This window comes from Cheilinus undulatus, linkage group 12 (genome assembly GCF_018320785.1).
Source record: "Cheilinus undulatus linkage group 12, ASM1832078v1, whole genome shotgun sequence".
NCBI classification, from domain to species: domain Eukaryota; kingdom Metazoa; phylum Chordata; class Actinopteri; order Labriformes; family Labridae; genus Cheilinus; species Cheilinus undulatus.
Window position 1 is genome coordinate 21,032,900 of NC_054876.1, and position 24,032 is coordinate 21,056,931.

Consider the following 24,032-nt stretch of genomic DNA (forward strand, 5'->3'; position numbering starts at 1 on the left):
TCAGGTTATGGGCTATTGCTAATGGACCCGGAAAGGTAAGGTAGCACTCCGAAGATGGCCGGGGTGTTTGATGTGGAGGTTGATGGTGTAGAGCACGACCATGGACTGGAGCATCATGATGAACCACAGCAGGTGGGAGTAAATTAAAGCACTGACCTTCTTAGACTGTTTAATCGGCTACTTGTAAATTTAAACTGGAGTATCAGCTGCTAGCTCTAAATCATCTGTTAGCTTCAGCTCATTAGCCCAACGTAAGCAGCAAGCCACATTTAAACCACCTGTTTCTTAACACAGGGATGAGATTGAGGTAATGAGCATTGCCCATTAAACTGGACTCAATGATTCTGGTTTAATTAAACAGCAGAGCAAGCGAGAAACGCCCTGAAAGCTAAGCAATACTTTGCGAGCTAACGTAAGCTAGCTTAGCATTGTCCAGATCATGTAGCATTTATTTAGTCCAAGCAGCTCGTTTGATCTTAGTTAGATAATTTTGGCTTTTAATGAATAAATCTCAAACACATCTGTATTCTCCATGGCGTTATGGAGAAACCTCCTTCAGTTTGAACGTACTATTGCTTCAGAAACCGTCACAGCTGATGTGGCTGATCGGGTCAAAGGTCACAGGTGGTGTTAAAGGGGCAGGTGGTGGAGCTATCTGTGTCAAGTTAGAGGAAACAACTCGAAGGAAATCCCTTCCGGTGGCATTTCAAGCTTATAATCAAACAAAACCAAGTCAACTGGTGCTGGAGCAGGTGTCACATTAGAGCCAAACAGTGAACCCAACCAGACGTTAAAGTTAAAGAAAATGTGTCCTGTAGTAACTCAGCTGATCTGTTTATGTGCTTAAAAGACACTGAAAACCTCAGTGTTGATTTTAGCCTAGGTTTGAGTAAAAATCTATTCGAGTGAAAATCTATAGGAGTTGTTGTATTTATGTGTCTTCATTTTGTGTAAATAGGAAGCATTTATTGTCATTTTCAGTCCAGCATGGATAGACTTCATGATCCGAAACTCGTGTTTGTGGCATGCATCATATCCAACAATAGTTTATAGTTTTTTGGATTTACTGACCAATTGTTTAGTCTTGCAGAAATTGGGGAAAAACCTTTTCAGATTTCAAGAGACCAAATGTCTATTCAATACCTACTCCTAGATCCTTAAATTTTTCATTTTTTCTATTTCTCATAACATTTTATCAAATGTCAAAAGAAGCAGTGGGTAACCTTTGTCAGTTTGTTAGTTGCAGCTGCATTGGTATACAGCCCATTCAGTGTGTTTTTAAATTTATAGGGTAGAAAGTGGCAGGAATTGTTGATACGCTGTGCAGGATATGCCTTGATTGGAAAATGGCAAGCTTTAATAACATAAGATGTGCATCCCTTTCCTGCTGCCAGCCTTTAACTAATATTTTGGTTAGATAGTTAAACAGGCCAAACCACCTGGGAGGGACAGTAATTGCTTAACATACTTTTAGCCCTTGTCACCGTACATTTCTACAACAGTGCCATAATGAAGCTTTGCCATAATTACACCTTAAGACATCCATACTTAACCTGAATCGCCAGACGGATTTGTGAAAAACAAGGGAACAGGCGTATCCATCTGCTTTGCAAGATTAATCCATACTGATTCTGCAACATTGTAATACTGGTGTCTTCATCTGTTGATTCACATTGCATTATGGCAATCCTGTCTCACATCTGTAACACCTCTGTTACTGTCTCTGAAGCCAGCACAGAGGGGAAATCATTCACTCCCCATGTGCCCCATTTGTACTGAAGGTGAAATGTCACAGGGCCATAAATAGCACACCTTGAAATTGCAATAAGGTTTTTGTGTAATTGGCTGCTATTATTTTCTCCAAAGTGGCAGTTCTTTAAGTGTTTTCTCTTTGAATTTCTTTCTTTCAGTTCGATGTGTCCAAGCTTTCACCAGAAGAGAAGTGGAGGTGAATATATCTGCTTTAATCAAGCAATCATCTATTATTGCAATAAATAAAGTGTGTGATTTTTAAGAGAACACTCTGCCCAGACAAGCTGGTCACATTTGGTTAAACAAATTCCCTGTTTCATTTCTACATTTCTTTGGTTAAAACACAGTTATACTTGGTTTATCTCAGTGTACAGTAAAATTTCAAAAGTATTGGGTAATAAAGGTCATTACACTTTTTTCAGTGTGCCTATCTTTGTTATGAAAAACAAGTAGTGTAGCAGTGTGACATTAATTGATTCTGTTCCTCTTTTTTACACAGGGTGGAGCATGCGAGAATGCATGAAAAACATAGAGGCCATGAGGCCATGCACGCAGAGATGGTGCTCATCCTCATAGTCACCCTTGTTGTTGCACAGCTAGTCCTTGTCCAGTGGAAACAGAGACATCCAAAGTCATACAATGTAAGACACTCAAGTCTAATTTGTAGAAATGCAACTACATAATTACAAGATTTAGTTTGTTTTGGGAACAGATAAATCCAGCTATGAGCTTTAGGCGTGTGTGTTTACAGTGATTCGGAAGGTGGGAATCAAAGAACCAGCACAGCCTTGTACAATACACATTGTTTTATCTATATCCAGCTATTTCTGTGTTTATGTCAGGCATAAAGCTTTGTAGAATTGCCTTTTCACATCTCACTTGTGCCCTCTGCTGTCCTGTAGCTGGTGACTCTGTTCCAGATGTGGGTAGTACCTCTCTACTTTACCACCAAACTTCACTGGTGGAGGTTCCTGAGCACATGGTTTATCTTTTCTGTCATCACAGCATACGTCTCCTACCGTGCCACTCGCAAGCCTCTGGCCTGCACCACACCAAGGTATAACACCCTAAAAATGTGGAGATTTAACTTTCCATCAATGCAGTTTGAAGTGCTTTTAACTTTCTGTACATACTCAGATGTGTTCTCTCTTTTTGGATATTGTAGGTTGGTGTATAAGTGGTTCCTCCTCCTCTACAAGATCAGCTATGCCACAGGAATAGTTGGCTACACTGTTGTCATGTTTACACTTTTTGGTATAAACTTAATATTCAGGTATGTATTGTCAGTTCTGTCAGTTCATGGCATGTCTTAGAGCAGACATATAACAAAGCTTTCATTGCATTTTGAATTTAGATGCTCTACTTAAACTCCTTCAATTAGTAGTTTATTATAGGCTTCTGTATCTAGATAAAAGTTTATACTTCCATCTCATATGTGAAAAGTCAAGTGTCAGGCCTCTGTCAAAATTAGATTCTTGGTCCATCCTTTAAATTATTGCCTTATAATTTTTTAAACTTTAAAATGTATCATCAGGATGGGTGCTGGTGCTGCTCTGTGGGTAGATCAGGCGCCCATTGGTAGAGTCTTTAGTCCTCAATGCACTAGTCGCGGGATTGATTCCCGGTCTTGGCCCACGTTTGGTGTATGTCTTTCCCCATTCCCCCATTTTTGGTCCAAATATACACTGGTTAAGTTTCACTGTGGTTTGGATTAGCTAAAAGGTCATTCATTCAAAGGGTGTACAGGAAGTTACGTTTAGAATTTCAATTAAAGTAGAATTCATGTTTTCCTCTGAATCAGGAAACTTTTAGCTTGTACTTGAAGTCAGGTTTTTTTTTCTTTGAGCTAAAAAGAATAGAAGCTATGATCTCACGCTGTGCCTTCTCTGTCCAGGATAAAGCCAGAGGATGCAATGGACTTTGGTGTTTCACTCCTTTTCTATGGCCTGTACTACGGGGTCCTTGGAAGAGACTTTGCAGAGATGTGTGCAGACTTCATGGCTTCAACCATCGGGGTACGTATCCAGATGGCAGACTCTGTAAAGTCCATGTGTTTTTAGAGATGATGCCTTAAATTCAACTTGAACGCCTTTCTGTCTTATTTTATTAGTATTACAGTGCATCTGGCATGCCAACCAAGCACCTCTCTGACAACATCTGTGCCGTGTGCGGTCAGCCCATCCTCGTAGACGTCAGCGAAGAGGGGATTATTGAAAACACGTACAGATTATCATGCAACCATGTGTATCCTTTCTTTTAGAGATGGTTTTGGGTTCAGCAGTGAAACAGGCATGCTGCTTTATGGTGAGTTCATGTATGACAGAATATTTCATATCTATAAAAGGTAAAGTCATGGGTTCGTGTCAGAGCTGTGCTGTGCCCTCATTCACAGGCTCAAAGGGAATTGACAGTGTTAGCTTAACCTTTAGTCAGACTGTTGATGTTTTGAAGATCTGTTCATGTGAACTTGTGTTACTTCCTCCATGGATGTACAGTTTAAATTACACAAAGACTTCTTTAAAGTTCAGTCAAGTTCAGAGTTTCTCTTTCAGATTCCTCTAGTACATTTTAACTAACCAATTAAAAATGTCTTCACAGATCATTGCAACAAATGGTATGGAGTGAGTTATAATTAAAGAGCTCTAATTCATCTAAATCAGTGGTTTTCAACTGGGTGTTGGGACCCAAAAGTGGGTTGTGGGGCTGTTTTCAGTGGGTCGCAAACTGGTTTCAGGAAAAATATCAGAGATATTGAAGCCCTAGGCAGACATCTACCCATATGCTTTATTTTGCAGGAAAATTTGTAAATTCTGTTTTTTTTTTTTTTTTTTTTTTGAAATCTTCACTTATTTATCCTTTTATCTTGGATGGAAGTATTTTCAAGAAAGTTAGTTTTCATATAATAATTTGAAAATGTCTTGTCACTTTTCAGAAAAACAACCAAATGTGTTACAAGGGTAAAACATAGAGAAATAAAATGTTTGCATGTGTGTCATCTCAAAGTGTTAGCCAGTCTCTTTGTTCAGCCTTTTGCTGTGTTCCTTCCAAGGTCCAAATTTAAGCATTTTTTGTAGAATTAATCTAATAAAAATCAGAAATTTGGGTCCCTACTTTACTTTACAGTAGGTGGTGGGTCCTATGGCTGGACCAGTTGAGAACCACTGATCTAAATCATCCTTTTCACTGACAAAACTTAAATTAGCATGTAAAACCTTAACATCAAGATTTTTTTTTTTTTCATTTTTCAAATGTTTTTTATTGTTGTTAGATGCAAAATATTATCAGCATGACATTGGTATCAGCAGATAAGAGCTCAAAAATATAATAATCACGATCTGCAGATATAAACATTTCTGCTGATATTTACAGCTGATTTATCAGTCATACTTTGCATTTTTTTGCAATTTAAAGCAAGAATCAACAGACCTAGAGTATGCAAAACTTTCAGACAAGTCTGGGGCAAAAATTTAGGCTGAAGTTAGTGTTAGATGTGCCGAATAAGCCTGCCTGAGTGAACCATTGGGCAGGAAAAGAAATAAAAATCAGCAGAATACAACCAGTCCTTTAAAAAATAATAATGTTTGATCCTGTGTAGTTTGAGCTGATGAACACACTGCTGCACCAATCCTTAACTTTACACTCAGGTTCCATGAATTCTGCATCAGAGGATGGTGCATCGTGGGAAAGAAGCAGATGTGTCCGTACTGCAAAGAGAAGGTGGATCTGAAGAGGATGTTCAGCAACCCGTATCCTTTTTGTGTTCACATACAACATATGAGCTTCAACTGTTTTTCTTTGCTTTATTTAAATGTACAGTATTTTTATTCTATAACTGAGTGTCTAAATGATATCAGAGATGATAATGAAAATGTACATGCATATAGGAAAGTGGTGTTTCCTCAGATGACTTTAAATGACTGGGAAATGCAGTCATGCCAGATTACTGGAGAAAGGCATTTTTCTTCTAACAGAGAGGAAGTTTGGACTGTAACTTTTAGGTGATTTTTTTTTTAGGGGCTCTCTTTGTAAGCTATTTGTAACAGCATTTGCTTTTAGGTTGTAGACTAAGTTCCTGTTCCTTTTTGTGGTTCACAGAGTACACATCTGACAACTCTAAAACTCTTGAATTATATAATCACCTTTATAGAAACTACCCCTTCTTAGTCATCTGCAGAATGTTAGAAATGATTTTTATGAGCACACTGTTTCACTTATTTTTAAAATGTAACTATTGTGGTTTCCTTGACCCACATATTTGTAGCTGGGAGAGGCCACATGTCATGTATGGGCAGCTTTTAGACTGGCTTCGTTACCTGGTGGCCTGGCAGCCTGTTATTATCGGATTTGTTCAAGGTATCAACTACATCCTGGGTCTGGAGTGACCTCAGACAGCCAGCAATGGACACACAAACGCCATACAGAGAAGATATGCACTGGCTCAAAAGACTGGGGGCCTAACACTGAACTAAAACACCAATAAAAACGTGTCTATACTTTTTGTACATATTTATAGGCACATACTATCTGTATTTACGGTTCATTTGAATTTTATCGGTTATTTGAATTTGGATGTCTGTTTCATTTCCCAGGATTTGCTACACACAGTTACATCTTATTAATCAGACTGTGCATTTTCTGGCCCCAGTAAAACAGTTATCAAAATCATTAGAGAGGTGCTTTTTACTAATTTATGTCTTAAATGTTGTTGATACTTAGTAAAAAAGTTTTTTGCTGGACTTTTTTTGATCCTCATGTCTGATGTCTATCAAACATGAGTAATAAATATGAAATGAAACATAAATAGCTCCTTCTAAACTCCCTATGCCTCTAAAGTAGGTGAACACACAACCTGGAGACTTCCTCTGGAGTCATTTTGCATCTGTGTCATTTAATGTGTTTGTCTGTGTTGCTTTATAACCGCTCAACGTTGATTCCGCATTTTGAACTGCAGTGACATAAACAAGGGTTTCCTTCGCGCTCACAGTCATGCGTCATGTGACTTGAGGCTTCCTCGTCATAGGGGAAAAAATGATCTTTTAAAAACAGGATTCCTCATACAGCATGATGAGATGGAACTTTTAGTGTTACTGGATTTCAAAATGACCTCAGTGACTCTCATCTTTACCAGCAGGCTTTGACCTTTACCTTAAAACAACACAATTATTCTCTATACTTTAAAACCAAGCAAGCTTGCTGTCTTCACTGTCTTTGTTTTTACATTAGTAATTTAGAGGCCAGTCCACATGATTAAAACAAGAAAAGAAATCCCACCTGGAGTTGCACCTTCCCAGTAAGATAAAGTTTGACTTGTTGGATGGATTTTTATGTGTTTCTGTTGAAAACTCAGAGATGCATACTGCAAGGCAAGGGCAAGTGAATATTAACTGTTTGCATGGCTGGAGAAATACCACTACAGATTTGCAAGAATCTTATATTGTGTCTTTGGTGATCTGCTCTGAAATAGGAGGAAATGGACTGAAACAAATACTGATGCAGCTTTATGACCTTCAGAAGCAAATGTGGCCTTCAGCATGAGGGCAACGTGGTAAAGGTTCTTTAACCAGCAGAAGATCTGGTTTTGACTTGTCTCAGTTGATGTCCACAGTACATAACTATCCATCCACCCATTTTAACTATACTGCTGATCTCATGGGGTTGCGGGGCTCTGGAGCCAGTCCCAGCTGCCATTGGATAAGAGGTGGGGTACACCCTGGAGTGGTTGTCAGTCAATCACAGTGACATACAAACAAGCAACTCTCAACGGATAATTTAAAGTCACCATGTAGCCGCACAGGTATTTTCTTAGGCAGTGGGAGGAACCTGGAGTACCCGGAGAGAACCCACCAACATGCCATCTCCACACAGAAAGATCTCTGTCCAACTGGGGATTCAAACCAGGAACCGTCTTGCTGTGAGGCGACAGTACTAACTACTGCACCAGTGGGAAGCCCTGATACATAACTGTTCCTCAAAATAAAAAAACATGCTGAAAAAAAAAAAGATTTTTTTTATTTTATTTGTCAGACTGTAAATAAAAGAATAATATTTATACATAACGTGACTTCAATCTTATTTCTTGAAAAGTGAAAAAAATGTTTAAATCATAGTGAAGTGTCAACCCAGCATTGGGATACATTTCTTGACTTTATTATATTCCTATCAATAGGTCTGACTGGGAGAATAAAAGTGGGTGAGATTTTCGTTGGAAAAAAATGACAGCTCACACAGTACACAACAGTGTTTAACCCTTTTAATTGATTTTATAAACCTATAATGATCAACATAATTTTGCTTTTTTTCTACATTAAAGACCTCTTTAATGTCAAAGTGAAAACAGATTTCTACAAAGTAATGTCAAACACAAATAAGTAACTTAAAATAAGTGACTGCATAAATATTCACCCCCTTTAAAGTGAGTGACCTAATTCAACAGAGGTCCAGCCAATTGGTGGTAGCCGTCTCACACTTTGTGAAATGGGGATCACCTGAGTACAGTGAATGTGTCTGAAGTCGTAGAATAAAGACACCTGTATCTGAAAGCTCCAGTCACTGGTTAATCAGTATTCCTGACTACCATTACACCATGAAGACAAAAGAACACTCCAAGCGACTCATAGAAAAGGTTACTGAAAAGTACAAGTTGGGGGATGGATAGAAAAAAATCAAGTCACCAAACGTCCCCCAGAGTTCAGTTAAATCCATCATGAAGAAATGGAGGGAATATGGCATGTGTAAATCTGCTTAGATCAGGCTGTCCTCACAAACTGAGTGACAGTACAAGAAGCACACTAATGAGAGGGGCCACCAAGACACCTGTGACTACTCTGAAGGAGTTACAAGCTTCAGCAGCTGAGATGAGAGCGTCTCTGCATGCAACAACTGTTGCCTGGGTTCTTCATCAGTCAAAGCCTTTGAGCCTAGAGCTCACCAAAAAAACTGGCCCTGGAAGGCTGAACTACGGCTTGAGAAAAAAAATTTTCCAGCAAGACATGACCTGAAGCACCGAGGGAAACCTACACAAAATGGTTTAAAGACAATAAGGTCAATGTTCTGGGGTGACTGAGTCAAAGTTAGACCTCAATCCAACAGAGAATATGCGGCTCGACTTGGAAAGGGCTGTTAAGACCTGATCCCTGTGCAACCTGACAGGGTTTGAACAGTTTTGCAAAGAAGAATGGAGTAAAAGACGTGCACGCCTGACTGAGACCTATCCGCACAGACTCAGTGCTGTGATTGCAGCCAAAGCTGCATCTACTAAACACTGACTTCAAGGGGGTGAATATTTATGCATTCACTTATTTTAAGCAAATACTTTTCAAAGTAAATAATGCTAGCTGTCTTCACTCGGACCTGTCACACTACAGAGACAAACACTACAACAAGGCGGGGATGTGATTTTGCTTTGTTGTCAATGTTTTAATCATGATCAGTTAATAAATACATTTTCTCGGATCGTGTGTAGGTGTTTCATCCATGTGTCTTTCAGTCTGCACCATCGCTGGATTGTATTTTGATATGTTTTGAATCACTGGATTAGTCAGCACACTTTGTTTGCACAACCTTAAAGAGTGATCACCAGCTACCTCAAAGATGAGTGGGCAACTTTTAGAGGAAATTGAGTGGGTGTGCAGCAGAGGAAGTCCATTATGTCTTTGCATATAAATAACCCTAAAGGGTAGTCAGTGGCACAACACTCTTACAGGAGGAATCAACATGAAGCAGTCATCTGTTATCAAAGGTAACTATATTTACTCTTCCAGTATGCTGTTTCATCTTTGTTTTATGGCATTTCTTGTGATTGTGCTGTTTCTCTGCAACAGCCTTCATATCTCTGTGTCTGCTGCTTGCAGATGGATTTCCAGGTAGTATTTTAGCAGTATGTCTAGTGGGTGACAAGGTTTTATTTTGTGTGATTATATTCTCTTTTTTTTTTTAACTCGTGTTTTTTTTCTCCAGTTGCTAAGGATGAATGTCCAGTGATCATTGGGCCTGACCGTGTCCAAATAAAAGCACATCCAGGTAAGGTAACACAGACATTACTGACTATACAAGATTATTTTCTTATTCAATGACACCTTTAAGCACGTAATATGCCATACTCTACACCTTGAGTCACATTTACTAATGTATACTGTAACATTTTGAAATATACTGCTGCTATTAACCAAACTATGCCACTTTATCTTGTCTTTTACTACAAAGATCATCCCATATTTACCTGTATAGGTAACTTATTTGTCTACCAGCCGTTTGAACCTCTTTTTTTATTTGTAATTCTATTTTATCTAGCTCATCTGCCCTCAAATTTATTCCTTACCTAACTTGCTATTACCGTCTTTGTTGCCGTGTATAGATATAACTGAACTGTGTGTGATTGTATTGTCTTTAAAGGTGATCAGCTGCTTCTTCACTGTGAAGCACATCCAAACAGTGACGTTGACATGACGGTCATCTATTGGCTTGTAAACGACTCTTTCCCAGAGGACACTCCCAGCAGTGGTAGAATAGTGGAATTAGAAGAGTGAGTGCTATAATCTTTTTAAAGAGTGCTGTTGGAAATGTAATGACTGGCTTGACATGCTGAAGCCAGCCCATGTCTCACTGTAAGTGTCTTTTGGTTTTAGGTCAACATTAGAGGACGGTGCAATCCTCCAGAGGAGTTTGCTGTTGAAAAATGTCACATCAGAGGACCTTAAATCCACATTTACCTGTGTTGTAACCAACCCTGGAGGGACAGCCTTCAAACACATGACATTATCGACAAGAAGGCATGGCTGTAATAACGGAAGAAACAGAAAACACTAAACGCTACTAACCTGTGTTGTTTGTAAATTGGCTCCTATGTAACAGAGTCAGCAGTACGTTCTGTGAATGTTATGTATTATTTGTCAATCATGTCAGCTGAATGCAAAGGACAAATTCATGAAAACTGTAGATGCATTTGGCTCCATGTGTCCTTGAAATCACATTTAATATTAAACAACCCAAGGTGAAACTAAAATAAAACACTGATCTGAATATTAACATGAATCAGTGTTTTGAGGAGCCGCAGATTTAGACCTGTAGAAAAATGTACTTGCAATCCAGAACTATTTCATTTACTGTCACTAAATGTCTCTTTCTTTTCAATGAAACCAGAATTTTCAGTTTTGTGAAAACTATTTTCATGTTTGTGTACCCTTCAATGGTGTCTGCTTGTGATTTACCTCATGATTATAATAAAAGTCGAATGAATGAATTGACAAACTCCACAGAAGGTAGAGTCTTTTATTTCTTTCTCATATTTATTATTTTATGCCATTATTTCAAACAAAGGCCTTCTAAAAACTTATCATTTCTTGATCAGCAAACACTCGAACACTTTCAAGTAGAGCATGGATCTAAACTGCAAATGTATCCGCTGCAAATAAAGGCAGAAATATTGATAATTTACTTTTTAAGATAGCATCTGTCAATGATTTTATGTCAAGAATATCATGCATCCCTTATTTTAAATGATAAAAGCATCCTGGTGTTTTGTTGAAAGCTGTGCTAAAGAAGAAGAAGAATGAGTAAAGCAGAACTATTGCCCACAATGGCCTAACAAAAACCAGAAGGTAGAATCATTATCTTATCATTCTTATCAACCATGTCATCAAAAACAGAAAATCCCTCTCTTCAACAGTCTGGCTGCCGACTGTTGATCTCTCATGGCCACTCTCACAGACTGTTCATTTAAGACGCTGGAACGGAAATACACACCAATTTTTTTATTTTTTTTTTTGAGATAAAATCGGATTAAATTTCCATCCAGGGACAAGGTAATGGTAGGATACCAGAAGTTAAAAGTCCAAAACTGACCTGCAGAGCCTAATTACAAAATGTTTAATTAAGCTGAGTAAACAGTCTACTTATAGGAAAAAACTCATCCTCTAGTAGCTTATGAAGCTCTGTTAGCTATGTAGATAAAAGCTACATAGCTAAGAAAGCTAAAACTAAGCCCAAAAAGCAGCTATGTAAGCTATGTATCGTATGTTATCTTTAGCTTCCTTTTGCAAAAGAAGTTAAAGATAAAAAGCTTTAGATAGCATAGCTGCGTGGCTATAAGAACTATGTAGCTTATGTAGCTAAAGCTTAGCTCACAAAGCAGCTATATAACTACATAGGCATGTTATCTACATAGCTGTTATCTTGAGCTTCATTTGCAAAAGTCTTCTGTACAAAAATATGAATCATGTAGCTAGCATAGCTATGTTTGCTTTAGCCAAAGCTTATGAAGCTAAAGTGAGCCAATGTTCCTGTTACTACTTCTAAAACAGGTCTACACATAATTTAATCCTGGATTAGACCTCTGGTCTCTTTCTCTGTTTTATTTCTGAAATGTTAGTCTGTAACGTTTTCAGTGTGTTTATTTCATGAATGTAACTGCCAGGCTTTGTTTATGAATAAAGTTGAATTAAAAAAAAATCTAAAACTGGAAATACATTGTACCAGAAAACTACAGTACCTCCTTTCTGAGATATACGGCGTCTCAGATGAACGATCTTTAAGAGTGGCCGTCAGATATGTATGGTCTGCAGGCAGACCCCTTTAAAAATCTAGAGGCTTCATAAAGGGGCTAAATATGGTAGAGCTGATGAATTTGATTGCATTAGACTGTGTAAGTGTTGGTACTGATACATTATTTCCTTCAACACACTGAAACACATGATTTCTGTTTCCCTAAAACATTGCACATCTTTGGTAACTTAGTGTAGCTGTGTTAGGGGATACATTTTGCTTTAAAGTTTCTTCCTTGCATGTGCTCTTTGAAAAGGAAACATGTTTTTCATTAGGTGAGGCACACTCCTTGAACTATCCCTTTGAAATTGTTTGAAGTCTTTTCTGAATAAAAATGATCTGAAACAGTGACTGAACTGGTTTAACTGGAGGCAGCCCCTGACACACCCAGCTCCTCCAGGCAGTGCTGCAGGTTTCTCGTCCTTTCAGGGTGATGATTTTCCCTGATCTTCTTGGTAATGAGAGCTGCAGCATCTTCAATGACAGGATGCCACTTTACAGAAGAGTTGCAGAACGGTTGGAGGAGATCCTGGTTAGTTTTGGTTGCCATGCCAAACAGGAAACGCAGAAAAATATCCAGTTTCCCATCCTCACACTGCAGGCTTCTGTCCACTGCACCCTTGTACAGGTCCATCTCTTTGTTAACCTTCCACATCCCCTTAAACTTTTGTTTCAGCTGCTGCTCAAAAATGTTCTTCCCATGGTTTCTGAGGGAGAGAAATGCATAAAGAGCAGCCAGGTACTCCTGCATGGTGGGGTGGATGAAGCTGAGGACCTTCTCTGAAACCAACACGAATGGTTTTGTGACGTACTGTGTGCAAAGTCCACTGTTAGTCACCGCTTCCTCCTCGTCGATCCCAGTCTCCTTCCAGTCGGACTTTGTCATCTTGAACTGGCCTTTATCCAGCATGCTGAAGGCCAACTTTCCCAGCTTCATGAGGAAGTCTGTGTCTTTTTCTGGGTTCAGAGCTGGAGCTCTGAATGAGCGATGTTGATGTATGAGTGTCAGCAGCAGCTTTGTGTACATGTAAGTGATGCTCCGGGGCAGCTCAGCATGTATCCCCCGCTCTGTAAATATACGCTCACACTCATCCGCAACCAGCGAGCAAAACAAGGGGAGATGGCACATGATGCGGAGTGTTTTAAGAGAGTTGATATACGCGATAATTCGAGCTGCTTGTTCCGGTTCCTGAAATCTTTTCTTGAAGTACTCATCCTTTTCAGGTTCACAGAAACCACGCAGCTCTGCCTCATCATAATGTGCATCCCAGGATAGGCAGCGCTTCACCGGTGGGCGAGAGGTGATGACGAAAAGGCCTCTGTAGAGCCATCCTCTGAGGAGGTTGACTACGAGGATGTTCAGCGTGGTGGGATTCGTATGGTCACGAAGAGGCTCAGTGTTCTGAAAGTCAAGGTTTCCGTTGTACTCATCAAGCCCATCAAAGACAAACATGATTTTGCAGTCCTCAGATCTATAATCCTCGTCCCTGAGTTTTTTTGTTTCTGGATAGAGTGTTTGAAGGATTTCAATCAGGGAGGCCTTATGACTTTCAAACTGTTTCAGTTCTCTGAACGGCAACGGAAACAGGAAAGACACATGCTGGTGCGAACGCTCTTCAATCCAATCCAAGATTAATTTCCCGACTGCTGTAGATTTCCCTGATCCTGCCACTCCTGTGATCAACATAAACCTTAAGTTTGACTGCTCCAGCCTTTCAGCACTCAAAATGTCTTTGGTGGATAATAGTGTCCCTTGATCTCGGTTGCTGTCCAGCTTCTCTATGGTCATGACCTCATGGTCGATATTTGGGCCATTATCACACGCTGTGGTAATGAAGAGATCTGTAAAGACATCATCTAGGGAACTCTTTGCTGCCTGCGTGGTGAAACCCTCACCTGTTTCGATGTATTTCTTCCTTAACGTCTGGCTTAGATCATATCGCACCTCATCTGAAAAACAGAAGTTTACATGTTAGTATTATTCATTAAGACTACCAGAGGATTAAAGTTGCCAACACTTTTGATACTTTTTTAAAACCCCATACTTTAAACAATCCATTATTTTTACATGTGATGATACAGAAAGTATCAACATGAGCTCAAAAAAAACGTAAAAACGTCTTAACACCTCTGCACAGATGTGAGGGAAGGTTCAAAATTTTATTTTGATTAATGCAGAAAACATGCTTCTTTCTGCCCACTCTGCTCCACCAACTTTTTACTTTACCAGTCGGCAAATGAATTTTATTTAGCCTCTTCATCATCTTGTAACATTATGACACATGAAGCAAATCCTCTGAACTATTTCTTGAGTAAACCACTGGGCGGAGTGACACAGTGCAGCAGCCATGCCTGGAGTGTAGTGCCGGCTTTGCATTTAGCTTTAAAACATCTCCGTCTCGTAATGTTCCATGATTATTTCATAGCGTGGTGAATGTACAGGTCACAACTTTTCCACAAGAGCGTTTTGGAGTTGTAGGATTGTGTATTTGATGAGTTTGATGAGGGAAAGCCTGAATACCGTCTGCTTACATCGAGTTGGCACAGCAGGTCCGAACTCGGCAGCGGCTGATCTAAAAACAGCTTGCACCGACAACTGAAGGTAATGAACCTATTACTAAGACTATAGGGATTATGGCAATGGATGAATTTGCCAAAATGTTGAAGTATCCCTTTAAGTGAACACATTAATAATGCCATTCCTTTAATTACGCGCTGTCTGTTATCCTAAATAGTAAACATAGATTGTCAGAATCCATGCACGATCCAGGCGGGATTGGACAGAACTGTTTCGGATGCGGGAGTCCCTCACAGAGCTCTAGTCTACACAAATACTGACATACATAAAATTTCCTAAACATAACACTTGTTTTCCCTGGCTACCGATGAACATGGGGTGCAACCTAACCACTAAGCCATCTGTGGCCCGTGCTTAAATTGCTTAAATTCTTAAAATTTTAGAAAAAGACATGCATGCACACATTTTATCACTTACAGTCAAGTGCATACATTTTAGGCATGTTGGTCACTAAGAACTCATGACAGGGCCCGATGTGCCACAACCTCAGGCTGGAAGAAGGGCAGAATCGAGTTCGACACGCGTGTATTACTCAGCAGCCACGGTCAAACTTGACAGCATTTCATTTGACAGACCCTTTTAACACTGGTGATACGCCAGGAGTCTGCTGGTGGTTTTCAGGCCCTTGGGCATGACCAGGGACTTGTGGCAACCATACCTCCTGCATGGACAATACCCTGGACCAGTGGTTCTCAACTAGTCAAACATCAAGACTCATTATCACGCCCTTGACGACATTCGTTACCCAAATTTTTCAATCGTAACCAAATATTCTTTAATGGAAAATGGGGTAATTTGGAAACAAAATGGAACAAAAGATGTGATTGGACAAAGAAATGAGACATATCCTTCAAAATAAAAGCATCATAGACTTGTTGCCACGTATTTTGGTTCCAGGTACACATCTGTGGCCCAGAAAATGGCTTGCAACCCACCAGTTGAGAACCAAGGCCCTAGGCCATTCTTACTTGTCAGTCCACCCTCAAGGTGTGGACTTCGTTATTTTTCAACAGATATTTTCTGAAGCTCCTGGTAAAATTCAGTCACAACCAATGTACAACCTGGGTTGTGTCAATCCTCCTTCCCACCCAATGGTGCCCTCAGGTGGGCTTACTGGCCATTACACACCTTACTTCATCTTCAATTTTTTGGCCCAAACATGCCTAAAAGTTCTGTCCAGTAATCTATATTCTACAATAATGCACTTTTTAAAATGAGATCTTTCTCTTTTATTTTGTTCAGTCACATTTTCTTTCTTTCTAAGGTCAAGACTTCAACATGTTTCATTGAATAAGTTTAAGTGGTTAAAAATAGTAGGTAATTTGAGTAGTGATTTCTCATTCAGAAAGTGGTGGTGGGTCTTTCTGAGACTAGAAGAGTTACCATCATTGTGTTAGACATTGAAAAATACAAGATTGACTTACTTCTGATGCACAAAGTCTGGAGATAATTAACCAACTTCTTGAATTTCATTTCCTCCAGCAGGGTTTTGGTGATCTGCAAAGAGACCTCTAGACTGTAATACTCGAGAAGCCGGTCCACGAAGTTCACTATGTCCATGCTATGTATAGGAGTGATGAAACACTGTGGGTAACGCTTCCACAACATCTTCTTGAATTTCTTCATGTCTTCCTCTGAGAGCCTCTTGAGGGTGTTACAGATAGCCTGATACAAAAAAGGATGATTGTCACTGCTGTTGTTAAAACATAACCTTCTCAGACAAGAAAGGGAGAACATGCTGACCGTAAAAGTGAATTTCACTGTCAGAGAAGGATGCCCCATCTCGTTCAGGTTTGTGAATAACTCAGGTGTGTCGCTGATCTCAGTGGCAGCTTCCTTTTTATCAGTATCCCTGATGAGACCATAGTGGGGGGTTTTAGGATTTCTTCATGCCAGACTAGCATGTTATCAAACACAGGAACATGAAAAGTTGCATGAACTGTTTGTGTTGCTTACTTGGGTGTTTTCTTCTCACAGTCGTCACTGTCAAAGGAGTAGCAGCTGGAAAATGAATCTGATCTACTCAGTTGGATCCTACATTCAGAAAGACAAGAATGCTTCCATTACATTAAGTGTCAAACTCGTACGTAATTGCTGTTTTCTTGAAATGCAAAACAAATAAAGTAAAGTTAGGAACTACGGTATGTGTATATTTATAGACAGTCTAAGCACTTCTATTTTGGTGCGTTTTTTTTTTACCTTGTGGAGATTTCGTCCTCGCTTATGCTGTCCTCCCCAGTTGTCCTTGATGAGTTGTCCCCACTCGTCATTGACAAGTAGCTGAGAACTGGAGGCACAGCTTGGCCCACATAACGCCTGAAAAAAAAAAACGAGATGACTAAATGATGGTGTAGTGTTAAGAAATCACTGATAAATGTTAAATAAACCTCGTGTAAGAATAATAGGGCACCACCGATTGATTAACCAATAATAAGTCAGAAAAATAGTGATTTAAATTGATAACAGATTTAAGATTATCAATAAATAAAATTAATCATGAATCAATCTCATAACTAAAGAGTGAGTTCTTCATACATTGACTGTTACTTCCCAAAAATAAAATGGAAAAGTGAATGCATTTTACAGATTTACTAAAACCACAGGATTACAATGTATAAATCACATAGCTAACTGACTGATATTTGGGAAAAGGGAGCAGGAAATGGATAACTTTAGTGACAAAGGTAATATTAATAGTGTTCAACTAAGACAAAAACGACGTCGGTGTCAGGGTGAGATAAGAGAGAGAGATATGATGTAAAACAGTGTTTCCCAACCATTTTTCCCTGGAGCCCCCCCTACACGCTCCTCAGAAAAGTGGAGCCCCCCTTGGACCCAAGACAGAGAAAAAAAGTGGCACACTGCTGCCAAAAATCAACATAGATTTTAACTGTTCCACTGATAAAACCCTAAAAAAGGTCCATGCACACTTTTCTTAACAAAAAACCTTTGCATAAACTACTTTATAACTGCTTTATCATGGTTTTAGTCAATATTTGCAAACCTATTTGTGGCAGCCTCAGAGCAGACAAAGCCTTGCGCCCCCCCTAAGATCTCTGGTGCCCCCCCCGGGGGGTCCCGGACCCCAGGTTGGGAACCAAGGATGTAAAAGACGCTTGAGAGCGAAGCAGAGAAGACGGAAAGACAAAAGAACTAACGAACTAACTGGTCCGACAGTGGGACACTCTCTTTTAAAGACGGAGGCGAGGTTGCGATTACTCCAGGTCAAAGACAAGGTATAGCGTTTCAGACTCATCCTTCATTCTGATAAAAATCCTACTACATTATAAAATAAAGTAACATTCCTAGCTCTAATCACTGACTTTAGAGGACAAACTCTAATTAAATCAATACGCAGAGAGGTTGGGTTAATCTTGAGTTTGTTTACTGCTCAAAAAAAGAAAGAAGAAACCAATGAAGAAAATAGGGTTAAGAGATGCAAAAATTGTAGACTATGACAGAAAAATCAATAAATGGCACAAGTAATGGGACATTGTATGAGATACGGTGATGTTTGGTACACTGAAACGAAAATGTCTCTGACAGTGAAATGATAGAACGGCAACTATACTGTGCTGATCCATACGGATCTGTTCACCATGTCAAGTGTTTCCCACCAGAAATTTGCCATTGAAGGTGGGTACTGACTTGTTGTGGCTGACAAATCTGGTATGTCTGTGATGAGACAAAAAAACACAAGCAAACACTGGTGCCAAGCACAGTCAAAGTGGAAAGTATTACCATTTCTTGAGAGTTGGTGGTAACTGCGCTGTATGCAGAAAGGGCACACAAACTTTCCAGTGATCAGGAAAACAATTCCACCTTTTTATCGTTCTAAGAATGAATGAGTCAATGAAGTACATCTGACTTTGAAATGACTCATATTAATATTACAAGGGATTTAAACAGTGTGAGGCTGTTGGCATGCTGCTCCACACTTCATCTACATAGGTAGATGATTATATGTTCTGTGGTGAACAAATCCATCCTCTTCAGCTTATCCAGGGTCAGGTCGCTGTGGTAGCAGGCTGAGCAGGTCAACCCAGACAAGAATGCGACAGTTTCTCCCTCCTTCTGGAGAGGTTCCCAGACCAGACAGCATATATAATACGGCCAGCGCATTCTGGGTCTTCCCCGAGGAAGACCTCCAAAGAGAGGCGCCCAGGAGGCATCCTGATCAGATGCCCGAACCACCTCAGCTGGCTCCTTTCTATAAAAAGGAGCAGCAGCTCTACTCCGAGCTCCCTCCGGATGTGTGAACTCTTCACCCTATCTCTATGGCTGAGCCCAGACACCCTCCAGACAAAACTCATTACGGCCAGTTGTATCTCATTCTTTTGGCCATTACCCAGAGTTCATGACCATAGGTAAGGGTAACTCGATGGGTAAATTGAAAGCTTTGCCTTTCAGCTCAGCACCTTCTTCACTGGCGCAATACCCGCTGTACTGCTGATGCTGCACCAATCTGCCTGCCATTCCCTCTGATTTTGGATTTTTGGACCCGGATTTGAACCCGGGTCGCCTGCGTATATGACATGCGCCTTAACCACTCGACTACCGGCGCACCAACAATGAACACATTTCTAACCTTAGATTCCAATTTACCACGTGATTAGTGGAAGAAATGCAGAGGAAATAGATGTATATTTTTAATCAGTATCAATAATTCAAAATGAAATGCATCAAATTATTGATTTCTTGAGAAAGAGCAGATTGTGAAGTAGTAAAAGATATAGAACAAGTAGATATGGGTTGCCCCTTTAAAGCTGCCCAAGAGATTTTTGGGAAAGTATTTTCACATAACTAAAGATCTGCTTTTGTTTTCTTCAGTCCTTTAGGGAAGTATATACTGATATATAAGTGAGGCTGTTTCTCTTTTATAAAGTATTTTAAAAAGGTATTATTCTACTCCAGATGTTTCATTTCTTAACACTACTACCCTTCAATGAGAGAAAGATGTGAATGAAAAATCTCAGTACCAGTGCGTCGTATCCATCGGACTCGTCCCCAGGTCCAGAGAGGGTCTTCTCTCAGGTATATAGTAAAGATCTTCATCTTCATTGTAGTCATCATCTACATTTGCTCCTCGACCAGACACTGCTTCTCCTATCGAGGAGCTGTCAGAGTTCACCACCTCCATTTCAGCGTCGTCCATCATGCTGTCTCACCGGTCAGCAAACGACTAATATGACAAGGATTTTCATCATTCTCTTCCTGTTTTTAAGGGGTAAACCCCAGGACTATAGCCTGTCTGTACCTGCAGATAAACAAACATTAAAGAATACAGCGTATCAGCTCCCAAATTCTTTATCAGGATACATAAGAACTTAAAATCAAACTAGATTTTCAGGTTTTTGCTGCTTGATTATTAATCAGGCTGTGTACACTTTGTATTATGATACAGATGAACCTTAACTCCTGTAGACTCCCTGTACTTTGACTTTCGGTGTAAAAAGGGAGTAAAAACAAGAACAAACTTGAAAATCAAATGCTCAGTCTTCTTGTATCAAAACCACATTCAGGACCCTAAAAAAACTAGACATCTTACTACTGGAATCATTTATACAAAAACAGTAAATTTATGATGCAGTGTAGCACTAACTTTAAGAGTGAATTACTTTTCACTACTACACACAACTACAGGGCTCAAAAATAATTTATGTTTCCCTCAACAACAAATTACAAGCAGTAGTTTTAATCCAAATGTTAAATATTCTAAATTTAATACAGGATAAATAACAAAAACCTACACACATCAGCTCTTACCAAAAAGATCGGAAATATTTTGGATGAGCACTATAGGTGTCTGTTTTATTTATACACATCCCAGACATTTGTATTAGCTTGATGCAAAGCACAATCTAGTCAAACATAGCATTATTTTTGTTTTGTTTTGTTTTTTGATTAATTTTGGGTACTGTTGTTTGTATTTTTGATCAATTTGGGATAGTGTGTTATGCTTTTCTAAAAGTCTAGAACCAAAACATTTTTAAATCCATCTTAAGATTCTGCCTGTCCTTTTCTAGTCTTTAAAAACTCCAAGTGCTTTTCACACTGCTGGTCATGTTCACCCATCCACAACTCAGTCACACACCGATGGCTGAGGCTGCTTTACACAGTACGTCAGTTTTAACATGTTCATTTATTACACATTCACACAGCAGCTGAACTAACTGGGGGTTCAATAATGGCCAAAGGATATTTTAATGTGCGATTGCAGGAGCAACCGATTCTACCCCTTATCCCTTATCTACTCCTAAAAACAACGACCACAGTCTTTCAAGTTTCAGTACACCGATGATACTAATGGTCATAAAAAATAAGAGACTGTATACCTGATATAACAAAGTGTCGCAAACATTACCTGCTTTGAAAGTACAGATGTCAAAGTTCGCTCTGTCGTTAAGCCTGTCTGGTCCTGATAACGGCAACCATCATGTCTAAACACGAACTGATCTAAAGCTGATGATCGCTTAGTTTGAGAGACGGAGTTTAGCTTTCTACATGTGGTAATATTCTTACCTCAACTGGGCCATATGCTTAAACTCTAAAAATGTGATACTGTATTGACAGGCAGTCATATGACTCATTAACCAGGTCTCTAACCACACCCTTAGACATAATATATTACCCATTAACTTTGTTATCACTCAGCATTCAGTGCTAAGATGAATAGCTTACTCACTTTGGGTTAGGCACGACAACAATGTGGCGCGCAGGAAACAGTTAAACCACACAATAAAAAAAAAAAACATAAAAAGGGAGCATTAAAACAATAAAAATGAGAGTTTAGACATTTGAATACGTAATTCCAACTATCCTGCTCTTCTTTATTTCACAAATAAAGGTAAACATACCTTCCTTTATGTCAGTCCAGTGATTAACACTTCCTTTTCCTACTTCTTCTACATATATCAGCGAAACACAATGAAGCACACTCTGCCCCCTAGAGGTCTGGTGGCTGATCAAATCCAGGCTGCTTAAACTGAATCTTTGGTTGATGGTTGAAATACTTTAAAAAAAAAAAGGAAATGAGTTAAAAAAAAAAAAAAAACTCCTTTCAGAATTGAAAGAAAATCAGAACCAAATGTATAAAGCGCAAATAAGCAGCTGATTGATGTTATAATTACTATGAATATTGTTGAAATGTTCATTATATGACAAGCATTCATAATTTCTGAGCTAAATAAATTTAACTAGACACTGAAGGTGATGAGAAAATGTAGTAGATTTAAGTTTTTTTGAAAAATCTGAAGAAAAGCAGTGAAATTTGGGTTTCAAGATTAAAAATGGAAAAGCTGATGTTCACTTTAAAGTTCTTTAACTAGCTAGTTATCTAACATTTGTAGTGCATGAGGAACATTGTCTGCACCTTTGAAAACAACAGAAATTTCCCCACCTCAGATACTTTGTTGTTTTAATACTATTAACCTCAAACAATGCTGATAAAATTTACAACACTTATATCACATCAGTTTCCTCTGGCCGCGAGACAGTCTGGCTGCAGACTCTTCATCTCTGACAATGGCCAGTCTCATAGACTAATCATCTGAGACGGCATATATCTCATACCTGAAATACATGCTAAAACTTTCCCATCAAAATCAGATTTTATACATGCTAAAACTTTCAAATTATTATCAGATTAAACTTCTGTTTAGGCTGAAGGTAAGGGTTAGGATACCAAAAGTTAAAAGTCAAACACCTGACCAGAAAAACCTCATTACAAAATGTTTAACAAAGCTGAGTAAACAGTCCCCTACAGGGAAAAAATCCTTAATGAAAACATTCTAACACAGCAAGTGTAGCTTACATAATTCTGTAAGCTGCCTAAGCTACATGGACAAGTAGGTACATAGATAATAGAGCTACATAGGTAAAGTATTCACATAGATAACGTGCCACGTATCTAACAGAGCTGCATAGATAACATAGCTAAGAAGGGTAACATAGCTCTGTTCGCTGCATAAGCTTAGTAGACAGTGTAGCTACATGGGTAATGGAGCTACATAGCTAACTAAGCTAAAGCTGACAAAGCAGCTACTTAAGCTACATACCTTCGGTATCTGCATAGCTTAATTAGCTTTTGCTAAACTTGCTAAATCTCACATTGCTAAAGCTAACTTAGCTACATTGGCTTATGTAGTCAAAATAATTACATGGATAGCGTAGCTATGTTAGCTTTAGCTAAAGCTAAACAAGCTAAGCCACCAGTCATGTTTCTATATCTAAAACTACTATTTTTTTAATTGCTTGCTTGTTTTGTTGTATGGCTTTATCATTTATCTGTATGCTTTATTTTAATTCATGTTGTGTAAAGCACTATTACTTTTATTGAAAAGTTCTATACAAATAAAGATTATTATTATCATTATTACTATTACTATTATTATCATTCTTATCATAATTATTACTATCATTATTATTTGTATTATTATTATTGTTATTATTATTATTTTTATTGTTATTATTGTTATTATTATTATTTTAATTTAGTTCCAGATTGAATTCTGATGCTTTCTTCTCTTTTATTTTTGAACTGTTTTCATGTCTGCGAGGGCTTTTTTCATTAATGTAACTGGCAGACTTTCTTTATGAATAGAATTGAACAGTAGGTTTCACCTTTAATTTTCTTATGATGGGAGTGTGTTCACATAAGTAAACACTTCAGTAAAAGATGGTCTAGGTGCTACATTCTCATTTCTTAGTTCATTTAATTTATTGTGCCTAGCATCCCACGGCCAGACTTGATGTAGCATTTTTTTTAAACAAGGCTGACACTGCCATATGTACTAATAAACACACTCTGTCTAATGCTTACATCCCCCTATCACTGTAAAACATGATCCATATGGTTAAACAATAATAAACCTGGTTCATTCATTCTTAAATTATAAGTTCATTAACATTTATGGGGGAAATCCAGCCACATTATCCCACTTCACCCTCTGGAGCTCCTGGTGCCAGTATTAATTTATGATTATTGATCATGTTGAATGTCAGAGCTTGCTCTGTTGGGGTTTCAGTTGTATTGATCATGACCACCTACTTGGTTTTTATTATTTGCAGCATTTTATAAAATGTCAGTAAATTATTACAGACGGGCCCTTACATTTTTTATCACGTCCTGGTGTATATTTGTTCTTTTACGTTAATGCAGTCC

The 24,032-nt window shown here is 38.8% G+C and overlaps 2 protein-coding genes across 3 annotated transcripts; one reads left to right on the plus strand and one right to left on the minus strand.

Moving 5' to 3' along the window:
- Positions 1–6,553, plus strand: rnf121 (ring finger protein 121). The gene is made up of 9 exons (XM_041800690.1): positions 1–132; positions 1,911–1,948; positions 2,252–2,393; positions 2,655–2,809; positions 2,918–3,025; positions 3,647–3,767; positions 3,863–3,996; positions 5,397–5,498; positions 6,014–6,553. Exons 1-9 carry the CDS (start codon positions 55–57, stop codon positions 6,132–6,134), a joined length of 999 nt encoding a protein of 332 aa, XP_041656624.1. The 5' UTR covers positions 1–54; the 3' UTR covers positions 6,135–6,553.
- Positions 6,554–11,014: 4,461 nt separating this feature from the next.
- On the minus strand, positions 11,015–21,775 carry nlrc3l1 (NLR family, CARD domain containing 3-like 1). Of its 2 annotated transcripts, none has more exons than XM_041801995.1 (7): positions 21,727–21,775; positions 19,849–20,126; positions 17,069–17,185; positions 16,826–16,903; positions 16,613–16,721; positions 16,294–16,534; positions 11,015–14,241 (listed from the first exon to the last, which is right to left on the minus strand). In XM_041801995.1, the coding sequence occupies exons 2-7, from the start codon at positions 20,025–20,027 to the stop codon at positions 12,653–12,655; spliced, it is 2,313 nt and encodes a 770-aa protein (XP_041657929.1). In that variant the 5' UTR covers positions 20,028–20,126; positions 21,727–21,775; the 3' UTR covers positions 11,015–12,652. The 2 variants fall into 2 exon arrangements, with proteins under 2 accessions (XP_041657929.1, XP_041657930.1); XM_041801996.1 differs by lacking the exon at positions 21,727–21,775 and adding an exon at positions 21,234–21,365 and having other exon boundaries at positions 11,018–14,241.
- Between the last annotated feature and the right edge of the window lie 2,257 nt (positions 21,776–24,032).

Coding starts and splice junctions, on each gene's coding strand:
- rnf121 (XM_041800690.1), top strand. CDS start 55: ATGGCCGGGGTGTTTGATGTGGAGGTTGATGGTGTAGAGCACGACCAT. Junction 1,949..2,251: donor TCACCAGAAGAGAAGTGGAG/GTGAATATATCT, acceptor TTTTTTACACAG/GGTGGAGCATGCGAGAATGC. Junction 2,394..2,654: donor GACATCCAAAGTCATACAAT/GTAAGACACTCA, acceptor GCTGTCCTGTAG/CTGGTGACTCTGTTCCAGAT.
- nlrc3l1 (XM_041801995.1), bottom strand. CDS start 20,027: ATGATGGACGACGCTGAAATGGAGGTGGTGAACTCTGACAGCTCCTCG. Junction 16,722..16,825: donor TGTGAGAAGAAAACACCCAA/GTAAGCAACACA, acceptor TGGTCTCATCAG/GGATACTGATAAAAAGGAAG. Junction 16,535..16,612: donor CAGTGAAATTCACTTTTACG/GTCAGCATGTTC, acceptor TTTTTGTATCAG/GCTATCTGTAACACCCTCAA.